Below are 21,046 nucleotides of genomic sequence, written 5' to 3' on the forward strand. Positions count from 1 at the left end.
CTTTGCCACATCAACTCTAAGTCCGTAAGTGCTCCAAGACGAGCGTGAATTACGTTGATTCTTCCTCATCACAGCACCCCGAAAAACAAAGATGGCGGGGCTGCAGGGAAAAAAGCACGTTGGACAGACTCCTCCCCTTAAAACACTAAGCTCCGCCCCAAAGCACAGTATGGGACAAGGTCCCCTGCGTGCCCAGAACTGTGCGCGATTGGGCACAGTTCGGGGCAGTCCCCGCGTGTCCCAAACCGTGCTTTTGCCCCAGGCACGGTTTGGGGCACGCGGGGACTGCCCCAAACCGTGCCTAGGCACGGTTTGTGGCAAGGCACGGTTCGGGGCGCAACATCTCCTCAAGAAAGAGGTCCTTTCTGTTCTTCAGCCAAGGCTCCATCTTCTCAGACCCAACGATGTCCTTGTGGACAAGATAATACAGTAAGTATTCATGCCAGTTTTAAAGATGCATCTTTATATACCTTAGCGATGTTATTGTGGACAAGAAACCCTGCATGCATTGGCATCTTGTCCACATACTAACTAAAATCACAATTGGGAGGGTTTTTTTTGGGTCCGGTCCCAAAAACGGACCTGTAAAAAAATCGGTAGACCGGATTTTGGCAAATCAAGAAATCAATTCAGCAGGCGCAAATATCGCTACTATGGTGGTTTTCAATGAGCCTTGCGTACATAAACTTAAAACAAAGATTGAAATCAACTTCATACTTGATAAGTACATTATTGATGAAAATATCACGACGTACACAACGAACCATAGAAACACTCAGACTTAGACCTGAATCTGAACCAGACCTGTGTAACTGAATTCTCTGTACCGGTCCCTCTATAATCACAATGGATTTAGAGGTTCTTGAGTTATTGCCTTTAAATGCTGACCTCAAATTTGTGGAGACACAGACAGACACACACACAAGCACACCCAAAGCAATACCTCAAATTTTCATAGAGGGAACAATTCGTACCTCAAGCACTTCCTTGAATAACTGTGCCGGGTCCAACTTGTATCTGAGCCGCTTGACTACCCGCACAGTGCAGAAGACTGCCACAATCAGAATGACCACGAGAGCAGCTGAGACCGAGCCCACAAGCCTTGGATCGACAGTGACGGCCTCTGCCATAGAGAATATAGGAGAATAAGCACGTTCATGGTTCATAGTACGCATGCGCAGCCACAGGTATTGTGGGTAATATGTCAGAGGTGAGGTCCCTTAGCGTATAAACATTTGTCGTCTCGACCATTGCCTCGATTCATATAACAATGTGCAGAAATGCTTCGTTTGTGCATCAGGAGACGTTACCTTTGACGTCATACCCACAATTCCTGTCGATGCACATGCGCACTCGGAACCATGAACGTGCTTATAACTAACGATGATGCTATCCATGTACACTGGACAGAGAAACTGTGAACAACAAAATTAAGACAACATGTACAGTTTCATGACCAATCAGAATCATGATTTTTCATACTGTTTTTATTGTTTTAGTTGGGAACGTTTGTAGAATGTCGTAACTTTCTATAATGAATCAAAGAATCATGCAATGCAAATTTGTGTAATGTACATTGCGCCATTACATTTTATGTGTAAGCGAATACAAATTTATGACAGCTCTCTCTCTCTCTTCATCTCTTATATATAGTAATACGTATATCTCAGGCATAAGCAGAGCAGGGCGCTCCCAGAACTTGAATAAGTACATGTTTTTCAGCAAGTAAATTTTATGGATGACTCTACTCATAGAAATAAAACTAGTTAGATAGTTGTAAAAGTGGCACCAACATGGATGACATGAGTAGTTGCCATGTTTGTAAGTGATACCAGTCTACTACACTAGTCTCCCCTTTACTACGCTAGTTCAAGTCTTGAATACAGGGATGAATGCCTTGTTGGCTGTGATGATATATTTCGTCGCTTCAATTCCTTTTTTTTACAATGTTTATTGTGTATATACGGAAAATTTAGCCATCATTTTTTTTTACCCATCTTATCGTTTTTAAATAAAATTTACTTTTTAGGGCCTTATCACTATTTTCTTACCTGTCCTGAAGGTGACAAACCTCGCCTGTCCCCTCCTTCCATTGGCAACAGTAACGGCTGACAGGTTGTACCAGGTTTTGGGCTGCAGGTTGGACAAAGTTGCAGTGACAATTCTTTGTTTCTCCGAGAAAGGCACGTCGATCAGAGGGCTGGAATATTATCAAATATAACTTTATATTCAACATAGAAAAAAAACTATGATAAAGGTTCGTGGTAATTTTATTGCGAAATCTTGCCTTGTTGAATGAACTAATAGCATGACCAAAATGGTTGGAGGTAAGCATGCCAAGTTCCACCAAGGTAATTTAACAGTCCTTTACAAACATCTTTATCAAGTACCAAATTTGAGATCCGTACAGCCTGTTGGTAAAGAAATATTTCCAAATACTACCAAAAAAACATTTTAATAGAGGACATTATTTCTTATCGTATGAAACAGATTCGTACGCCCGAATGACCGCCAGATTGGACATTTCAAATCTAATTGCTGCGAGCTGATTGTCTAAATGTCTTGTACTCAAAAGAGGCAAGCTCATGATTACTACTAAGCGAGACTGGTCAACAGTGCAAAGTGTAGTTGAGCAGAGGTGAATCTAGAGAATTTTTTTCCGACGCGGACTCATCTCTGCATAGGAGAATGGTAAATTAACTGGTATCCTAGCTATAATTGTGCAGGCCGGCCATATTGGAAATCGAGGCGCTGTGAGCTGATTGGCATGGCTTGTGCCAAATGTCATCTATATGTATGAGAGAGACTATTCATTAGTGCAAAGAGCAGGGTGATTAAACAGAGGTGAACCTAGAGGAGTTTCTACGATGTAGGATTCAGTTCCGGATGACATAGGAAATGCTTAGATTGATTAATCACGTGTACCTTGTGTGGTGTGATGATGTTGTCCGTAGTTGAAACATGTCTACGAACCCTTCCGTCGGGGGTTTCAGGTTCAAAGTCACGTATGTCGAACCCGTGATGAGTATGGACACTCTTTCCACCGGAGAAGGATCTAAAAAACGCAAGGGGCACACCACTTAGGTCATGTTGATTTGATTATATTGATGGCATATGCATCTAAGCGAGCATCATTTTCGGCCATCTATACAAATTATATTCTAAATCGTACAAAGTAGCTGCAAAATGGGCAAATGTATGTATTAGATTATTTTTTAAGAATATGTAAGATTGTCACAGAATGCCAACGTTAATTTCAAGGTCAAAGTAGAAGATGTGAAAGAACAAAAATGAAGATGGCGTCGGGCGTGGCGTAACTGGTAGAGCGTTCGGCTCGGAACCTAGAAGTCCTGAGTTCGATCCCCACCGTACGCGTGCCCCGCCCCGACGTTGTGCCCTTGGGAAAGGCACTTTACACGACCTTCCTCACTTCACCCAGGTGTAAAAATGGGTACCTTCTGTCTGTACCGTGTATGTGGCACTGTTAATATAAGTTACAAAACTTGAGTGCAGTGCCACATTGTCCCAGTCTGTACAAAAAGCAAAATAGAAAAAAAGAACAAAAATGAAGATCCATTTATCAGTCTTCAATACTATATGTTTTTCGTCATTCATATAGCTCTCTGACCATCTAGACCATCATAATAAAAGCAACTATCATTTTGGCCAAACTATTTCTTATTCTTTCGCGCGCATCAGTTGTAGGGTTCCCAGAGGATGTTATCAATCATGATCAAAGCAACGATATTAAGCACTAACGCAAGTTTACTATTATCAGCAGGGATAACCAATCTCTGTGCAAAGGATATCAATTCGATAGACATTGTTTTAAAGTGGCAATATTTTTCAATAAATTCAAGTTTAAAACCACCGTGCGTCATCTTAATATCAAGAAAAATACCATTTTGAAAAAAAAAAACACATCAGATTATGTACTAGGTAAATTGCCCCGATAGAGGTGTCTAACTATGTATCATTTTCTGCAAGACCAGCAAGGAGTAGTCGGTCGTTCATGCTGATGCCATGTCGCTGTAAAACATATACATTTGCCATGTCATACGTACCACGGTTAGTAACCGAATGGAACAAGCTTGATGTTACCGTTCGCAACATAGGAGCAGTGTCGTTGCACTAGTCCGACCTATTGTCTTTCAAACAGCTACTTGTGAAAACTACTGTTGATATATTCAGAAGCCACTTTGTATCCGATAACCTCTGTACCTGGTCTACTGCATGTAAGTGCGCCTCCTGCCAGGATTTAAGGGCTCGGTAGTCTGATTGATTGTTTATGTCGTTTAGTATTAATCTTAATCTGCTGTATTTATTGTATTTTCATGTCGGGGCGAGGGCAAGTAAAGGTGTCACCACCTTTCCCCCCGCCCCTTCCACTTGTGTGGTGAATTTTAATAAACAAATAAACAAAATTAACCAGCGTTAACCACATGGATATCAGGTCTTCCCCTGTAGTCCCCCCCCCCCCCCAAGACGTTACCCCCTCTGTTGAATACGACCCCCCCATTTCAATTCCTCCCACCTGCCCATATATTTCTTAATATAAAATGTTTACATGTTACATGTTGATATGAAATGTTGGATGTTCTGTACTCACCCGTTGCGATGATGGCAGTAGTCATATATTGCATAATGCCATCCTTTAAAACAAATCCTTTCTCCACACGGCGATAGTTTATGCCGACTGTTGCCAATTGAATCTGCGAAAAGATTATGACACGTTCGTTATACCTAATTTTTTGTTTGTTTGTTTGTTTATTTATTCTTTATCTAACCAGAGTGAAAGCATATCGCCTGATGACGTTTTTCAAAGCCTCAAGTTCGTTGAAACCAAACATAAAGATTTTACAACCCCAATTTAACTTAGATAACATAAAATCATACTGCCGAAAAAGTGAATCAAAAGTTAAACCTTAACGTGAGATAACACAGAAAATGTAACAAAAAAGTCAAATTTAAAATCAGGATTGAATTTGCATATCAATCTTAAGTGCATAAATTTTTTTTAAATCGCCAGAGTTCTGGCTGCTTTGATGTTGTGGCAGTGAGTTCCACATTGCCGCCCCAGTGGATGAAAAGGCTCGTCTTCTGTATTCCAGTTTAGTATTGAGCAATCTCATTTTAGGCCTAATTAAAAAAATCGTTATAAACGCAAATCTCCCGTAATCTTCTACAAGCTATATTTAAAAGTTATTGCAATCCCGATGACTGTAGTCATCCTTCTGATTGAAGGACTGCGTAAGTATTGCAATTTGAAACTACAGTCCTTCGATTCGACAGCCCTGTTTTCAAAACAAAAGATGTAGGTTGCCTAGGATAAAGGTGAAATTGTGTTACTAACTTGATATTCCTTTCCGGGTGTAAGTCTGACAAATGTTGCCTCAGAGTCCGACTCGTTGTAGAAAACCTGCGGAGTGTTGGAGTCAGTCTCTCGTGGTGAAATGTCGAGCTAAAAAAGAAATCATTTTTGTTTGTCCATACACATTAGAAAGCTGAGGCATCAGTTTCGAGAAAATGGTACCTCGAAATTTACGCCTAAGGTCCAAACGGACCCCATTCGGGTGGTTAAGGCTTAAGCCCCCTTCACACGAGAGCACGAATGAGCCGGAATGCCGTCCGAATGAATTTTTGTTTCTATTCGTGGCAATTCCTCGCAATTCGTACTGTATTCTAAACATTCTTACTGCACTCGAGATATTCGTCCCCGTTCTTTTGGCTGGCTCGAATGTTTTTGACATGTTAAAAACTGTCGAGGTGCATTCGAAGTGGAGAAATATCGAATGGCATTCGTATTGGATTCTAAGTGTATTCTAACTATTCTGACTGCAGTCTGACCGCATTCTACGGTATTCTAACATTATTCGAAACATTCTTATCTCATTCGATAGAGAACCGAAACCAAAACCACCTCGAATCCTGCCAGAATGTGGCCGAAAGAATATTTCGAATGCCGTAAGAATGTCTAGAATGCACTACGAATTCACAGGAATAGACAAGAATTTTCATTCTGACGGCATTCCGGCTCATTCCTTCTCGTGTGAAGGGGATTTAAGGCCCATTTGGAATTCCCACCCGAATGGCCTCGAATGTGACACGAAGTTTGCAAATACTTCATTCCGGCTGGTTAGGCTTGATTCCTACTAATTCGATTTTCGTGTGAAGGCCCTATTACTCTTGCACTAAAATACAGTAGAAGCCGCTTAATTGCACACCCCATTTGCTAATGCATTTTGTGCAATTATCCGAATGGTGCAACAAAGTGAAGTTATTAAGCTGGACTGAACCACCACGGGATTTTGGGATTGCGTGCAATTAATAGAAGTGTGCGATTATCCGTAGTGCAATTAAGTGACTTCAACTGTATTGCTTTAGAGATTAAATTTTTTTTTTCAAAATATATCGCAGAACCTATAGGGCTGGCAAACATATGAATATTGCTCGTATAACCATGAACAACTAATATCTAATATCTAATCTAAAGTCAAAGTCAAAGCTATGGTTGGCTACTGACAAAAAAGGAAGGAAAAGGAAATGGGCAACGCAAAAAAGAAAGACAAACTTTTTTTCCTTACCGGAGAAACTTCTGTATGTATTTATCTTCCTTTATCTCTTGATATATGACAATTATGAATGTGTAATAATAAAGTGCTTCATAACAAATGGAGGACACCGTCAAAATGTTCTCAAAATCTCAGTATATATTACTACAAACACCCTTTTCCTTTTTCTTTAAGTTTATAAGTGTATAAAAGTGTAAACACAAGCCTTGTATAGATTGTATTATGTATCCGTTCATTCACGATTAGACCACAGCAAGTACATTTTATGTTTGACAATTGACATCCTAATATGCAGAGTGCAAAATTAAAAAGAAAGCGCAAAAATAGAAAACGGGTAAAAAACAAGATGGCTAGTTTGTTTCAAAATACACACCATAAACTATCCAAAAAGTTTCACTTCTGCAGTAATAGTCATGGCTGCCTCCCTAGTGTCACTTCTACAAGTATAATTATTAATTTGCTACAACATAATATGGTTGCTTATTTTGGTCTATCTGACCACGCCGAAGAGGAAACAAATTCTTGTGTTTGATTATTTTACATCAGGCAAGAATTAATGAGCGCACTGATGTCATCAATAAAATGTACTTGCTGTGGTCTTACCATGTAGTATGAGAAATATCTGACGGCAAAAGAACTTCTTCGCTCCTGCTCTGTAAAGCTCGACCAGGAGACTGTGATTGTGCTGTTGGTGACTGATGTAGAGTTGAAGAACCTATCACCTTGGTCGGTCGCTGTGCAAGACGAAATGAGAATCTAATGTAATACGACTTAACAAAAGTTGGCAAATCCGTTCGTCACCCAATTTCTGGCTTTCCACGGCATTCTCTGGCCGTGCGGGTGCGTCCGGGGCTGGCTCGTTACTAATACACAACCAGTAGATTTCTAGCGAGACTACGATTCCTTCACATGCAAAGTAGCCACGTACTGTTCTAGTGGCACGACAGTATCCTATTTGTCCTGAATCAGTCCTTGGCCCCTCCGTTATGAAGTGATGCGGAAATCGTCTGGAGCCTAAAGTCACCTATGCGCTGAGACGACCGCCCTAGGCGGGCGTCACCATCCGCGCAAAACAGAAATCTTATCGAGGGCTGGGCGGGTGGGTCGTTTCAGGCTCCAGACGTAGCCGGAGGGCCACAGTTGGACTGACAGTTTGGCATCTCTTGGTACTGTGGGGTCAAGGGTCAAACTTTCGGGACCAATCACTGATCAGGTCAAATAGGGACAGGGATAAATAGTTCACACCTATTGTCTGTTGATTACGATTTTCGTCGAGCTTTCTTTTAATAGTCACTAGACGAAAAGACCGAATATGTAGACGGATGCTGACGGATTCCAATTTGCAACACCTGACGGATGCTGACGTATGCTGACAAATGCTGACGGATCCCAAAAACCATCACGGATCCCAAAAAATGACGGATCCCACTTGCATCCGCAACGCATTCGTAGGCATCCGTAACTCTCATCGGTGGATACAAACACAGAACCCGTATACTCAGTACTTCGTGACGGATGCTAACACTACATTCGTATGGATACTTACTTATAATAACGGATTCGTTAGTATCTGTAAGCCACTAACTGATTCAAACATTGTATTCGTATGGATACTTAGTTTTAACGCAAACGAAAGAATACGTGGTCAGGATTCTTGTTTATCAGCGAAAAGTCTTCAGATGCAGACGAATACCAAGGATACGAATTTGCAACATCCTGACGGATGCTGACGGATACCAAAGATTACCAAAAATTACGGATCCCATACATATCCGTAACGCATTCGTTGGTATCCGAAACTCGCGGTGGATGCAAACACGGAATTCGTTTGCTTACTTACTTCGTGGCGGATGCTAACACAGCTTCCGTAAGAATACTTACTTTTTATGCATGCGTGGCTAGCACTCTTGTTTTTGAGCATATATTTTATTTTTTAGATTGGTCATATCTTTCCCCCTTTTTGTACCTCGGACATGTACACCACAGTTTGTAACGTCAATACAAGTGAGACAATCCACGTTACGCTAGATACCAGGATACTCGGATTCGTAAGGATGCGAAATGGTTTTTTTCTGCATTCGTGGCAAGATTACCAACAATGCACTGCTCCAGTGGATTGCTCCAGTGGAGGGGATTCCATTGGAGCAGTGCATTGTTGGTAATCTTGGGATATCTTAAATATGCGACTCTGTATTTTTTTGCATCCGTACATTGGGGCGGTGTATTGTGGGTAATCCAATCGTTGTCTCTCTGACCAATCAGACTGCACATCAGTCAGTTTAAAAATAAAGCGGAGATAGTCAGCGTTGTCCGTGAGGACCGCAATCTTTTTGTACCTCAAACTTTGAGTTTTGAAACGTTGAACTCGGGATATGGATTTGTACACACGTGTGTCAACTTCTGTAGTAGGGTGATGTTGAGGCGGTGACCAAACTCAAGTGGCAGTCGACGGACGGGACGGCGAGGGACTGAAACAGCCAGCCCTGTTTTGTAGTTCGGCGTCCTGGAGCTATTTTATATCACTGTCCTGCGGATCTCACGGCGAGGTATGTTTTATACAATGATCGTTTCCAAACAATACCCGCTTTGAATTCGTCTTTGTGACTACATTCCTTGTTGGCTAGTAGTGAGTAGCGCTTTTGGTATGCTTGGGCTGAACAGAAACTTATCAGAAAACGACATAACGAAGCCTTACAAAACACAAGTCACAAGCATGATACTTGCTGAGTAACTGTTGACTTATTTGGGAAAAATTTGAATCATCATCAAAACAGTACTTGTATACACATATGTTTGTCTGAAGCCTGGTATTTATTCGCATAGGAACATTCTGTTCCAACGGTGTTTACGTTTTTGTTTATATGCGACGTCTCGTACACAATGCAAAGTCCGGCCGGGGAAGCAGATCACACCTTGTCACTAATTATGCAACGCTAGACTGTTTCTGCCGCGCCCTCCCGGGAGACTTTTTTGGTATGATAATGCGGAATGTAACGGTGATAATGGCGATACCACAATCAGATGCATTTGTTCCTGTTGTATAACAAGCCAATCACCATTTCTTTTCATATACATCCTAATTACTTTGACGGACGCATCCATCAAACATGGATGCTTTAGCTATCTCAAAATTTGATGGAATTGTTCTTTCTCTTTTTCAGAAGGCGGGTCGACATTCTCTGGCCGTGTCAACAGCTGGGAGAACACTGGACTACAGGAAGGGCACAGAAGGAATTGAGCTGGGAGGGATCAGGGCGTAACTAGCCTGAAAAGAAGCGAAGCACTGTCACTAGTAGAAAGGAGACTTTGTGCTGTTGCGAGAATTCGAAGCTGTACATACTGATACTAGAAGTCATGTTAGTTGTACTTTACAAGTTGGATTCACTATCTGTATCCTGTAGCCGGATGTGGAAATTCCTTAGAGTTGGACATCGCGAAGATTTGTAATAGAAACAGATATTCGTAGAAGCAAGATTAGCCACAGACTCCCATGTCAGCTTTACATAAAAGTCAAATTGTATTCACGTTTGATCCTATATTCTATTTGGAAGTATAAGAAGTCATGTGATATTGGCGGTTAAAGGATTCAACTTTCCCTTCACATAATTAGATAACAGGGACTCTCTGTACATACCTGGTATAACCCATTCTTGTTGCAATATTGTATCTGTATACATATCATGTGGCAGACAGGATTCGGCCTCGATGACATTACGTCGTTTAGTTCTTCTCAGGACTGGTTTAGAATAAGATTATTCTGTGCATTCTTTTCTATTTCAAATCGTGTTAGCCTTTTATAAGAAAGTAATTGGGCACACATGATATTGTAATTTGTCAAATGTGCGGAAAATTCATTAAAGTGACTTTGTATCTGCAGAAAATCCCGTTTTGATATTCTTTATGATCTGATCATACGAAGGAATCCCTAAAAAACGACTTCGCATCCGCGGCAAATGCCGCATTGGGATTTCTTAGGATCCGACCATGCCAAATATACGAGGAAAATCCTATAAAAACGACTTCGCATCCGCGGCAAAGGCCGTTTTGGGACCCGTTCATTCCAGGTATTCGAAGAAATCCTTTGAAAAACGACTTCGCATCCGAGGGAAATACCGTTTGGGGATTCTTTGCGATCCGATCATTCCAGGTATTCAAAGAAATCCCTAAAAAAACGACTTCGCATCCGTGGAAAATCCCATTTTGGGATATGTTTGAGTCTTTTTATTCCGGATCCCAAAAATCCAAATTTCGGATATTTTAGAGATCCAACTCGAATCCGTTTGCATTCGCTAGCATTTGTTACAAATACGCAAATATCCCTGCTCGGATATGGCTACATCCGATACCCTTTCCCCCAGTGAGTTTGCTACTTATTTGGAGTCGAACGTTATATTTCCTAATGCAATAAAGCCACATTCTTACTTGTACTGAGTTAGAACTGCGTACCATGATCCTTTTACGTTCAATTTTCGAAATACCGCTACAAGGTATGTATGAAGACTGTATATTGTGCCCATTTAACTAGGATTGTCTGCAAGGTCTCTCTTTCATTTGTTTCCTTTTCATAGACGAGTTGCGAATACATGTTTGTAAACCACACCGCCAGATCTGTAATGTTTCACCAATAAACTACCATATATCACTCCAATATATTTCAATAAATACACACTGTAATAGCGCAAATAGATAGTATCAAGAAGGTTATTATGAAATGAACACAAGAACCCTTATGAAAGCAAAATTTCAATATGAACGATAGTATAAGTGATGAATAGTGAAATATTATCGAAAAAAAAGAAAGTACACCAACTTGGATTCGAACCCGAGACCATAAGTTAAGGCGTGTGTTTAAAATAGAAGTGAATAGTTTTGCTAGACAACTCGTCACTGAGATTCCCCTGTAATTATTAGGGTCGTCTTTTGTACCACCTTTGTGTAATGCTACAATGTGGCTGGTGCACCATTCGTGGGGAAAGTACCCTGCAGACAGGAACAGGTTAAAAAGTTTGACTAGTGGTTCTAATATAATGTTTGATGAGCACTTCGACATTTCATTTCGAATGAGATCACTTCCCGAAGCTTTGCCGTTTTTAAGATTAGAGAGTGCCTGTTTAACTTCAGTTTTGCTTATTGGGAAGTCCAGGTGATTATTTTCAAGATTTTTCTCTAGCTTATATAATTCATTTTCTATGTGTGTTTCAAAGCTGCTGCGTGGTTTCGAGGTGGGGTTTGGGTCTATTCCGTAAAGCTTTTTGAAGTGCGAGTGTAGGTTTTCAGCTGGAATCGTTTCGTGGTCGTCAATGGGTGTCAGACAGGGGTGCAACCTAAGCCCCACCCTTTTTAATCTTTTTATAAACGACCTCGTTCACGAGTTAGATAATACCGAATGTTCTCCACCCGCACTCAATAATTTATTAGTGGCATGTTTACTATACGCAGACGATGTTGTTTTATTCTCTGAGACTGAAAAAGGACTGCAAAGCGCTCTAGATAAACTAAACATATTCTGCACTAAATGGAAGCTCGAAGTGAATCTAAAGAAAACAAAAATTATCATATTCAACAAATCTGGCCGATTATTTTCAAAACAAAACTTTTTATTCGGACAAGAGAGAGTAGACATCGTATCTTCATATTGCTACCTAGGTATTACCATAACATCATCAGGTACCTTTTCATTAGCCAAAAAACAATTGTCAAACAAAGCGCGCAAAGCCATGCACAACTTCAAATGTCTAACTCGTTCATCAGTCTCACCCGATAGCCTTCTAAGAATATTCGATTCCTCTGTTAAACCCATTCTGTTATATGGCTGTGAAATTTGGGGTACCGAGAAATTAAATGATACATCTCCGATAGAAATGACACACAACCAATTCTGCAAGAACATTCTTGGAGTCTCTAGAAATAGTAGTAATTTAGCATGTAGGTCCGAATTAGGCAGATTTCCACTAGACATAGATATTTCCGTTCGACTTGTAAAATATTGGTTGTGTTTAACACAAATGGATTTTACTACGCATCCATTACAAGTAAATGCACTCTTGGAACAGCATAACTCCGTTGTAAACGGCCGGAGAAGATCACTTTTACAACGTGTTAAAGATATACTTGATTATAGTGGATATTCTTATCTCTGGTACTCTGACAACTCACTCTGTGACCCTGTATATGTATGTAATATGATAAGGAACAGAATTACCAATATGTATATCCAGACGTAACTACATAATATAAGTATAGATACCGGTAAGCTTAGATTCTACAAAACTTGTAAATCTGTATACGCTAGAGAGAAGTACTTAGTACTAGTTGATTTCGAGCTGCGCTCCGCAATAAGCAAAGTCAGAATTAGCGCTCATCCTCTTGAAGTGGAAAGAGGGAGATATAAGAGATTACCAGTGTGTGAAAGAATTTGTAAATATTGTACATCTAAAGCAGTGGGAGACGAGACACACTTCATTTCCAAATGTTCATTCAACGGAACCGAAAGAATCACTCTGTTTAGAGAAGTCACAAAGTATTATCCCAACTTCCCCACATTGACAGACGAACAGAAAGCTACCTTTAAATTTCTCTTGAAATCGCAGAACCCACAAATTCTAGAAAATGTGGGGCTTTTCGTCTCCCTCTGCTTCCAAAAAAGAAGTCAAACCCAACCTGTTTAGAAATAGCCAACACTAGTATTAGATTAGAATATTATTTATGGCTGTCCATTGTCACTATGTGTATACCATGTACATGTACTTGCAATTAGCCCTCGGGCACGAACTTGCAAATAAACTTCTTCTGATTATTGTTAAAAAGTCTAATCGTTAATCCACTACGCCAAGATACATTACGATGGATGTAGGTGTGCTAATACAACTAAAGTGACGGAGAGCGTGATAATACGAGACAAAAAATTGTTGCGGGTCTATCATTTCAAAAACTTCTGAAGTCGTAAGATTTCTTTAGTCTCTACACCTTTTGGTCATCACGTAAACTTTTTAACCGTTATATAAATAGAAGAAGGAGGTTATAGAGATCAATTGTTTGTGTGAACTCCCGCATAGTGCCTGCTTGGTGTGTGTTTATGACATTTACATGATAGACAGGGTGAGAATAGCCCGCCACTCATTCGGGCTATTCACACCGTAGTATTGTCGTTGACCTGTCCTCGCTAGAAAGTTACTGGGTGTGTTTTAGTGTACACGGGGGGGGGGGGGGGGGTGTCTCATTCGCTCATTCGAAAAATTATTAACTTTCTCTACTTAAAAAAAAAACGTTGACAACAATATTCTAGGAAAAGTCACCAAGTTAGGTTGTTCTAGCCGTTTGGAAGCTATACGACGTCAAAGTTGGCGCAGACACTTTTAGCCACTCTGGATAGGGTTGAGGTAACGATGTGGTCTTGCAGATTTTGGTTGTTGAATTACAATTTAAAAGTTTCTGGCTCGAATTCCTTACAGGCCCCAACGCTTTGCCCTTGATTAGGATAGTGACTTTGTACCCTTTACTTCAGTTGACTAGAATTTTGTGGCATTATATCTGTTCCAATGATTTTAACCATTCGAACAATTTATTGAAAATATTTCTTATTGATTCATGATTTGCAAATATAAACGAATGTAGAACATTGTTGGTAGTAAAATGTGACAGACATATCAACATCAATATATTGACAGCAATCAGTTCATTCAAAGGAACGAATTCATTTAAATGAACGCTAGTGATCCACAGTAATAGGAGCCGTTTTACACACAGTTAATTCTCAAAATCATATTTTTAATCTGTATCCCAATGAGACTTTTATGTGTTGAAAGAAATATGGGCGCTTACAGTTGATACCAGCTGTAATTATTGCCTGCAATTCTCCACAGCTTCTGCTACCATTCGTTGTCACAATTGTGCAGTTACTGCAAAAATAGACGCATTTGGTACTTTAATAATTATCTACATGGTAAACTTACTACGAAGTTCTGAAATGTTTATCATTGACTTATGGAATGAAAGAAGATGATGTAAGACTGTGAACGTTCATCTGTTTTGGTTATGGAAGATTATACTCATACTATATATATATATGACTTCGGACGCAAGTGACCACTGCAACGGGTGCTAAGTGCAAAATAACTAGTAGACAGCTTGGGTCGTCCCCCTGGTCGTCCCCACGGTCATATGGTAGCCCACCGTCCGACATTCAGCAGAGACGGGGGGCGAGACAGATTACCTAGCATTTACGACCGACCAATCACGTACCTCTGACGTCACGTAGCAGTAGACAGATCCATTCTAGTGTCAGCCGAAATTAGGGTAAGTCCTTATTCATTTAAGTGTTAGTTAGAAAATGTTAAATCTCTATTGTAGGTGTGAGAATTATAATTACCGACAGTAGATTGTGCCCGGATGCAAGCCTGTGAAGGTAGCTTCTGTCAGCTCATATCTTGGGATTCCCTGTTCCTTTGGTTCCCATGGTAAGTATACGTCACTACTATAGTTGTGGGCAAGCAAAAAAACGTTTGATCACAGGGAGCTCAATACAGGCGATTGTACTGGTTCTGCAATTTTTTCTACCCCCCCTCCCGTATAATTGTACAGCAGTAATATTCTGATGACCCATCGAGCCCCCCCCCCCCAAATAAATTACAGCCAGGTGCAATAATTTCTTTACCACAAACCATTAAGCAAACTTGGAATTGGGGATATCTAGAAATTGCCTTTCTGAATGCTCGTATGGCCTTTGAAAATACATTTCCCCGCTACAGAACCTTTTATGATAAAGATCCATAGAAAGAAGATGACTTCTACTGTAACAAATGCTACAATAAATGACAACCTGTACATACAGTACAGACAGTTGAACTACACGTATTGCTAATATCAAACAATTCTTTAGAACTACTCTTGTTTTTGAAAATTCAATTAACGTTATGCTTGCTAATACTCCTTAACATTATGTCAGTAATAGTGTATGCTGCTTAGAAAGTGTGTTCCCTTTTTGGAAAGAGTTGTATTTAAATGAAACTGTCAGTTACATAGTTATTAAACGGGACATCATAAGATCATATTGAACATATCTGTCTTGGTATATAGTAATACCTTATGGGACTTACATAAAAGACAACTAGGACATACACATACTACATACTTAAGAAAGGAATCTAGAACAAATAACAATAGAAATATATTACTTCTGATCAATCTCTTTATTGCAGTGAATTGTTTTTGCTCGGCAAAGACTTTATTCCAATCGGTGGTTACTTCTGAACAATCTCTTTATTGCAGTGAATTGTTTTTGCTCGACAAATAGTTTATTCCACTCGGTGGTATTGTTCGGTGGTTATAGCAAAGGACCGGATGTTATGACAATAATATTCACCTCGGGGCGGGTCATTAACCCTTAATTGTTAGCCTCTGGTATTTTATACTGGATTTGAATGATTGTACATGTACTTGTGGTATGGTTAATATATAAGATATATTGACTTACCAATTTCTGATCGTGCTGTTGACTTGATGCATTTGCACCACATATTTCACGAAGGAGTCGTCCACACCTGTTAGGTCCCAGGTGAGCCGAATGCTGTCTTTCGAAAATGTCGGGTCACCGGTCCATTTCCCCACGGAACTTACTTCGTACGTGGTCATCAATGAAGGGCAGACATACAGGTGATAAGATGTGAGCAATGATAGTTAAAAAAAGCAACTGGATATGACTTTGGAAACCGTCAGGTAGCTTCCTCTACCTATTGTTAGTGACACTGCGTTTTCTCGACAAAACAATTTTGCTAGATACAAATTCACAACAACCATACAAATTCAAGGCAACGCTTGCTTTCAAACACCTGCTTGTAATGTTAAAACTTGAAACTTTATTTGACCACCTATCACATTAATATTATGAGCTACAGGTGATTGCCAATTTCTTTTTCTAGATACGAAGTGTTAAAATAGTAAGACAGTTGTTAGCACCCCTACACCCTATGTGACTTAGTATAGCCCAACATGAATATTGAATAGGAAGTACTCTCTGAAGAACTGACGCCTGAAGTAATACGATCTTCTTTCACTGGCCTAAAGTAACATTAGCACACGTCTCTGTACTTTATAGTTGAACCCTACTCAGGAATAAATTGTTTAGCAGCATCAAGGTCTCTAACTGAGTCAATACTGAGCTACATGCAAGTCAAAACACGAAGTAAACAATAGATTTTGTTTGAAATGTATATGGAGGAGGAAACTACACACGTCGCCTTCCTCATGAAACCAAGGAGCTTTGGTGAAACCTGAGAAGATGTTGTGTTTCCGGTTGTCCGACCGACCGTAGCAAAACCTTCCCACTGCAGTTTTGTTTTGCTTGACAAGAGACATAAAATTGTCGATCTGACACCTGAGAGATAAAAACGTTTTAGAATCTTTTTCCAACATATTCACTTCATGTCTGTTGCAAATTGAAATGAAAAAAATAAACAATGTGTATTATTAGAATATCATGTTGAAAAAAAGTGCACTGATAACATTTCCTTTTTTCTGATGGAAACTGCACTGGATTTAGAACAATCTTAAAAGGGAAGCTAAGCATGCATTTTCTTTTTTTTACTTACCAACGAAGGAGAGTACTGTCACAACAGCTACACTTCTCAACGCCTCGCTGCGAGCCATGTACGTGTCTAGAATAAACAGGACAGTGCTGTTGAATTTCTGTGTACAAAACAAAAGGATGGCAAAGTACAACAAACAATGAAAGAATTACAGTTGAACTTGTCTCTCTCTAACTATGGCTTGAGTCTCATTGAAAATCCGTCTGGATGGGACGTTGATTGTAAGTCATCATTCTGGTGTTTTAATATTGTCTTCTTTTGTTACCTCCATGAAAAAATGGAGGTATAGTTTTTGGTGTGTCTGTGTGTGTGTCTGTGTGTGTGTCTGTCTGTGTGTCCGCATATTTGTGGTCAGCATAACTCATGAACGGCTGGGTGGATTGGTTTCATACTTGGTGTGTTGGTAGTGTGTGATGAAAGCTGGAAATGATTAGATTTTGGGCCCCCTAGCGGCTCCCCTTGGTACTGCAGCGCAACTTCCGGTTTTGCTATCTCGGTGTTCTGAACATGCTATAGTCACGATTTTTGAGTATTAGATAGCTCTTGTGCTCAGGAAGAAATGACATAAGTTTGGACCTCCTAGCGTCTAGTTTTGGGATAGCAGGGGCATTTTTGTCAAAAACTTCTGAAGAGGATAACTCAAGAAGGGAACAACGGATTTTCATCATTTTTGGTATGTAGGTACCTTAGACAATGTTTTACAAGAAAAGATACTAATTATGCAAAATAGGAGTACATTTGCATAATTAATGAGAATATTCTATCATAGCAGTTTTTTCAATGTATCTCTTGTTCCAGACATGCTATGGTCTTGACATTTAGGTGATAGATAGCTTATAGCACCATGAACAAGTGGGGCAAGTTTCAGCCCTCTAACATTTAACTTTGGAACTGCAGGGGTGTTTTTGTCAAGACACTCCAAAGAGGATAACTGCAGAAAGGAACAACGGATTGCCTGCATTTTAGGCATGCAGGTAGCTTAGGCAATGATGTTCATAATGATATACATGTTATGGAAATGAGGACTTTATTTGCATAATTAATGAGGAAATTGTATAGTTCCAATGTTTTCAATAACTGGACCTCAATACATGTAACACATGTTAATTATGATAGGTGGAATATAAGCAGATACCAAATATGGTAATGAGGAACTTACTTGCATAATTTATGCAAAAATTGCAAAACCAATTTATGATTAATAATGGGAATTTTATAATTGTGAGATGTGTACGTTATTCAATGATTAACAACACCATGCATAAATTATGTTAATGTGTTAGTCAATTGCATGGAATTTACGAAAGCTCTAAATTTTCATGGAGGTATGAGGTCGCCGAACTCTAGTTTTTTAAAGTATCTTCATTCTGTACAAGATATATGATATCTTAAAAGATTGCGCATATTGGGGCAACCCTTTATCTTCTGACTTGTCATTATCGGTGCACGTGGGACGGGGGCCGCAGGGCAGAGACATTATCCTTGTCACTGACTACAACAGACATTTGGGCGTTCTCCATGGGAAAATACAAATACATATTTGGAAAAATTACGATATTGAGATATTTTTCAATATCTCAATATCGTAATAATATCTCAATATCGTAATTTTGGTTTTTAAAAAAAAACAAGATTTCTAACATCAAATTTCGAAAGTAAAACAGCACATTCCAAATGCAGTTGCATTGTATGCGTATAGTAGATTGAATAAGATGCACAGCGTGACATTTCCTAGTCTACCTTCGAGGTGCTACACCTCGCTGTATTAAAAGGACAGTGTCTTAAGTTTAGCAGTGTTCTTGCCACCATGCTATGGCTGTCTGCATGTTTGCACTGACAACCCACCTTTAAGTATAAAAACTTTTTAAAAAGCAGATAAAGGTATGTAGTCTTATTGAGGCCCTCGTGTATACGGCACCATTTTGCAGTGCCCAATCCTATTATTTTTTATTCCCTTTGACAGATAAGACAGACGTAGTGGTGGCGCACTCAAGTTAGCAACTTATATTCACGCCACCACTATACAGGTATATATACAAGGACATAAACATAACTAAACTAAGCGAAATACAAAATGAAGGAATATATAACTAATACTGACAACAAATGAAAATTAAACGATGTGTAACTCTATATATTATATTACAACAAAAGTTGATATGTGCGCATGCCAGATCCCCTACCCTAGTAACAAAACATGCTATCATTCCATCACTTAACCCTCCCCAACAGTTAAGTCAGGTACCAACGTTTACACCCGATACTAAGTGCTTGTCCCAGATGCAAAAACAACAACAACAACAAAAAACGTTAGCATGACAGGATTTGAACCAAGGAACACCCTGCAGTTACGCCATACATCCACCCCTTCTAAACGTATACCGAAATGTAAAGAATAAGTTGGCTCGTACCTGAAATGTAGCACGGTGATTTATGATTTAGCCGGTAGAGCTTTCGATCTTCTCCAGACGAATCTAGCCCCGAACTATCGGTACAACGTCCGTAGTATTAACATCGTCTTTATAAATCCCCCACTGTGTCTCCCCTGCAAAGCTGTTATGCGGAACTATGGTATAATGTTATAATGTTACTCTTTGCAATGGGGGGTGGGGGGTGGGGGCTGTGGACAAAAGTGTACGTCAACAAATGATTGAACACAGAGTATGTTTTACTAAAAAAATAGATTCTTTGTTTCTGTTTTTCCACAGACAATGTAGTCTTATAGCCTTATTGAGGCCGCAAGAGAAGTGGGTGGATTGTTATCCTTTGTGTCCAAGACACCATATTGCAGTGGCAGTGCCCAATTCTCCCCTTCCATCGCGTTATACGTCATCAAAAAAAGTCAGGTACCCACTTTACACCCGAGGAAAACCATGTTAAGTCTATTTCTCAATTGCAAGAGCGCAGGCCTAGGATAGACAGCTTGGTAGAATTTGAACCCATGGACTCAGTTACGATAACCACCCACTCTAAATGTATACCGAAATGTAAGTAATAAGTTCTCGTACCTCAGATGTAACACGGTGATTCTTAATTTGGCCAGTGGAGCCTTCTTCTCCAGACAAATCTAGTTCCGAACTAGAACTTCCCTAGTCTTAACATCGTCTTAAGAAACTTCCGCCTGGGTCTCTCCCGCAAAGCTGTTATGCGGAACTATGGTATAATGTTACACTTTGCAAAAGTCAAAACTCTGCTTGAAGATGTTTACCATTAACAGTGACTTTGGGGCCCGAAAAGGGTCAGTCGAAATGGAATCTGACATGACAAAAACTGTATTATAATAGCCTAGGACAGTTTTGTATTTCATATCAAGATCAATTTAGTCTGACATTCTACACAGCTCTTACCCTAATGTCAGTGTCACCTTTCCAAACATGGGCCGAACCGGATTGTTTTTTTTTTGGGGGGGGGGGACAAAGTGTGCATCCATAAATACCGACAATGCGTGTTACAGTGGAAGCCGCTTAATTGCACATTATCCGGCGTGTGCGATAATGCGAAGTCCCAGTTGGACCGCACCGCCACGGGATTTGGGGATTCCGTGCAATTGACCGAAGTGTGCGTTTATCCGACGTGCAATTAACTGGCTTCCACTGTATCTTATCTTTTGTGTGATACTTCACGTTCCCACAAGGTGTCCAGTCAGGCACTGTTTTGGAAATGCAATCGTCGCCCTAGCAGCTTTGTTTTTGTCTTGGGCCATGTTGGTTTGATTATGTGGATGACATCCTCTGGGAACCCCGAAATTGATAATAGCCTGCTAAAAAGGGTTTGGCAAAACGTTGCACTTAAGAAAGCTAATTGGTCTGTAAGATGAAGCACAGAGTATGTTTTACTGAAAAACAGATTCTTCATTTCTGTGCTTTCACTGTCATCTTTTCTTGACCTTGG

General features: G+C 39.9%; 1 protein-coding gene across 1 annotated transcript in view; it reads right to left on the reverse strand.

The window, feature by feature from the left end:
• The window catches only part of LOC118408526 (tyrosine-protein kinase receptor Tie-1-like), a 26,948-nt gene extending 6,769 nt beyond the window's left edge, over positions 1 to 20,179 (reverse strand). Inside the window, exons 1-13 of the mRNA XM_035809346.1 lie at positions 20,164 to 20,179; positions 19,567 to 19,640; positions 17,159 to 17,224; positions 16,045 to 16,186; positions 14,941 to 15,045; positions 14,394 to 14,470; positions 7,176 to 7,306; positions 5,354 to 5,461; positions 4,610 to 4,712; positions 2,926 to 3,055; positions 2,052 to 2,200; positions 975 to 1,123; positions 344 to 409 (exon numbers count right to left, since the gene is read on the reverse strand). Coding sequence (XP_035665239.1) covers positions 344 to 409; positions 975 to 1,123; positions 2,052 to 2,200; positions 2,926 to 3,055; positions 4,610 to 4,712; positions 5,354 to 5,461; positions 7,176 to 7,306; positions 14,394 to 14,470; positions 14,941 to 15,045; positions 16,045 to 16,186; positions 17,159 to 17,216 — 1,218 coding nt within the window. The 5' untranslated portion in view covers positions 17,217 to 17,224; positions 19,567 to 19,640; positions 20,164 to 20,179. The remainder of the gene's footprint in view (positions 1 to 343; positions 410 to 974; positions 1,124 to 2,051; positions 2,201 to 2,925; positions 3,056 to 4,609; positions 4,713 to 5,353; positions 5,462 to 7,175; positions 7,307 to 14,393; positions 14,471 to 14,940; positions 15,046 to 16,044; positions 16,187 to 17,158; positions 17,225 to 19,566; positions 19,641 to 20,163) is intronic.
• Positions 20,180 to 21,046: the final 867 nt, after the last annotated feature.

The sequence above is a fragment of the Branchiostoma floridae genome, unplaced genomic scaffold (assembly GCF_000003815.2).
Source record: "Branchiostoma floridae strain S238N-H82 unplaced genomic scaffold, Bfl_VNyyK Sc7u5tJ_168, whole genome shotgun sequence".
NCBI lineage: Eukaryota > Metazoa > Chordata > Leptocardii > Amphioxiformes > Branchiostomatidae > Branchiostoma > Branchiostoma floridae.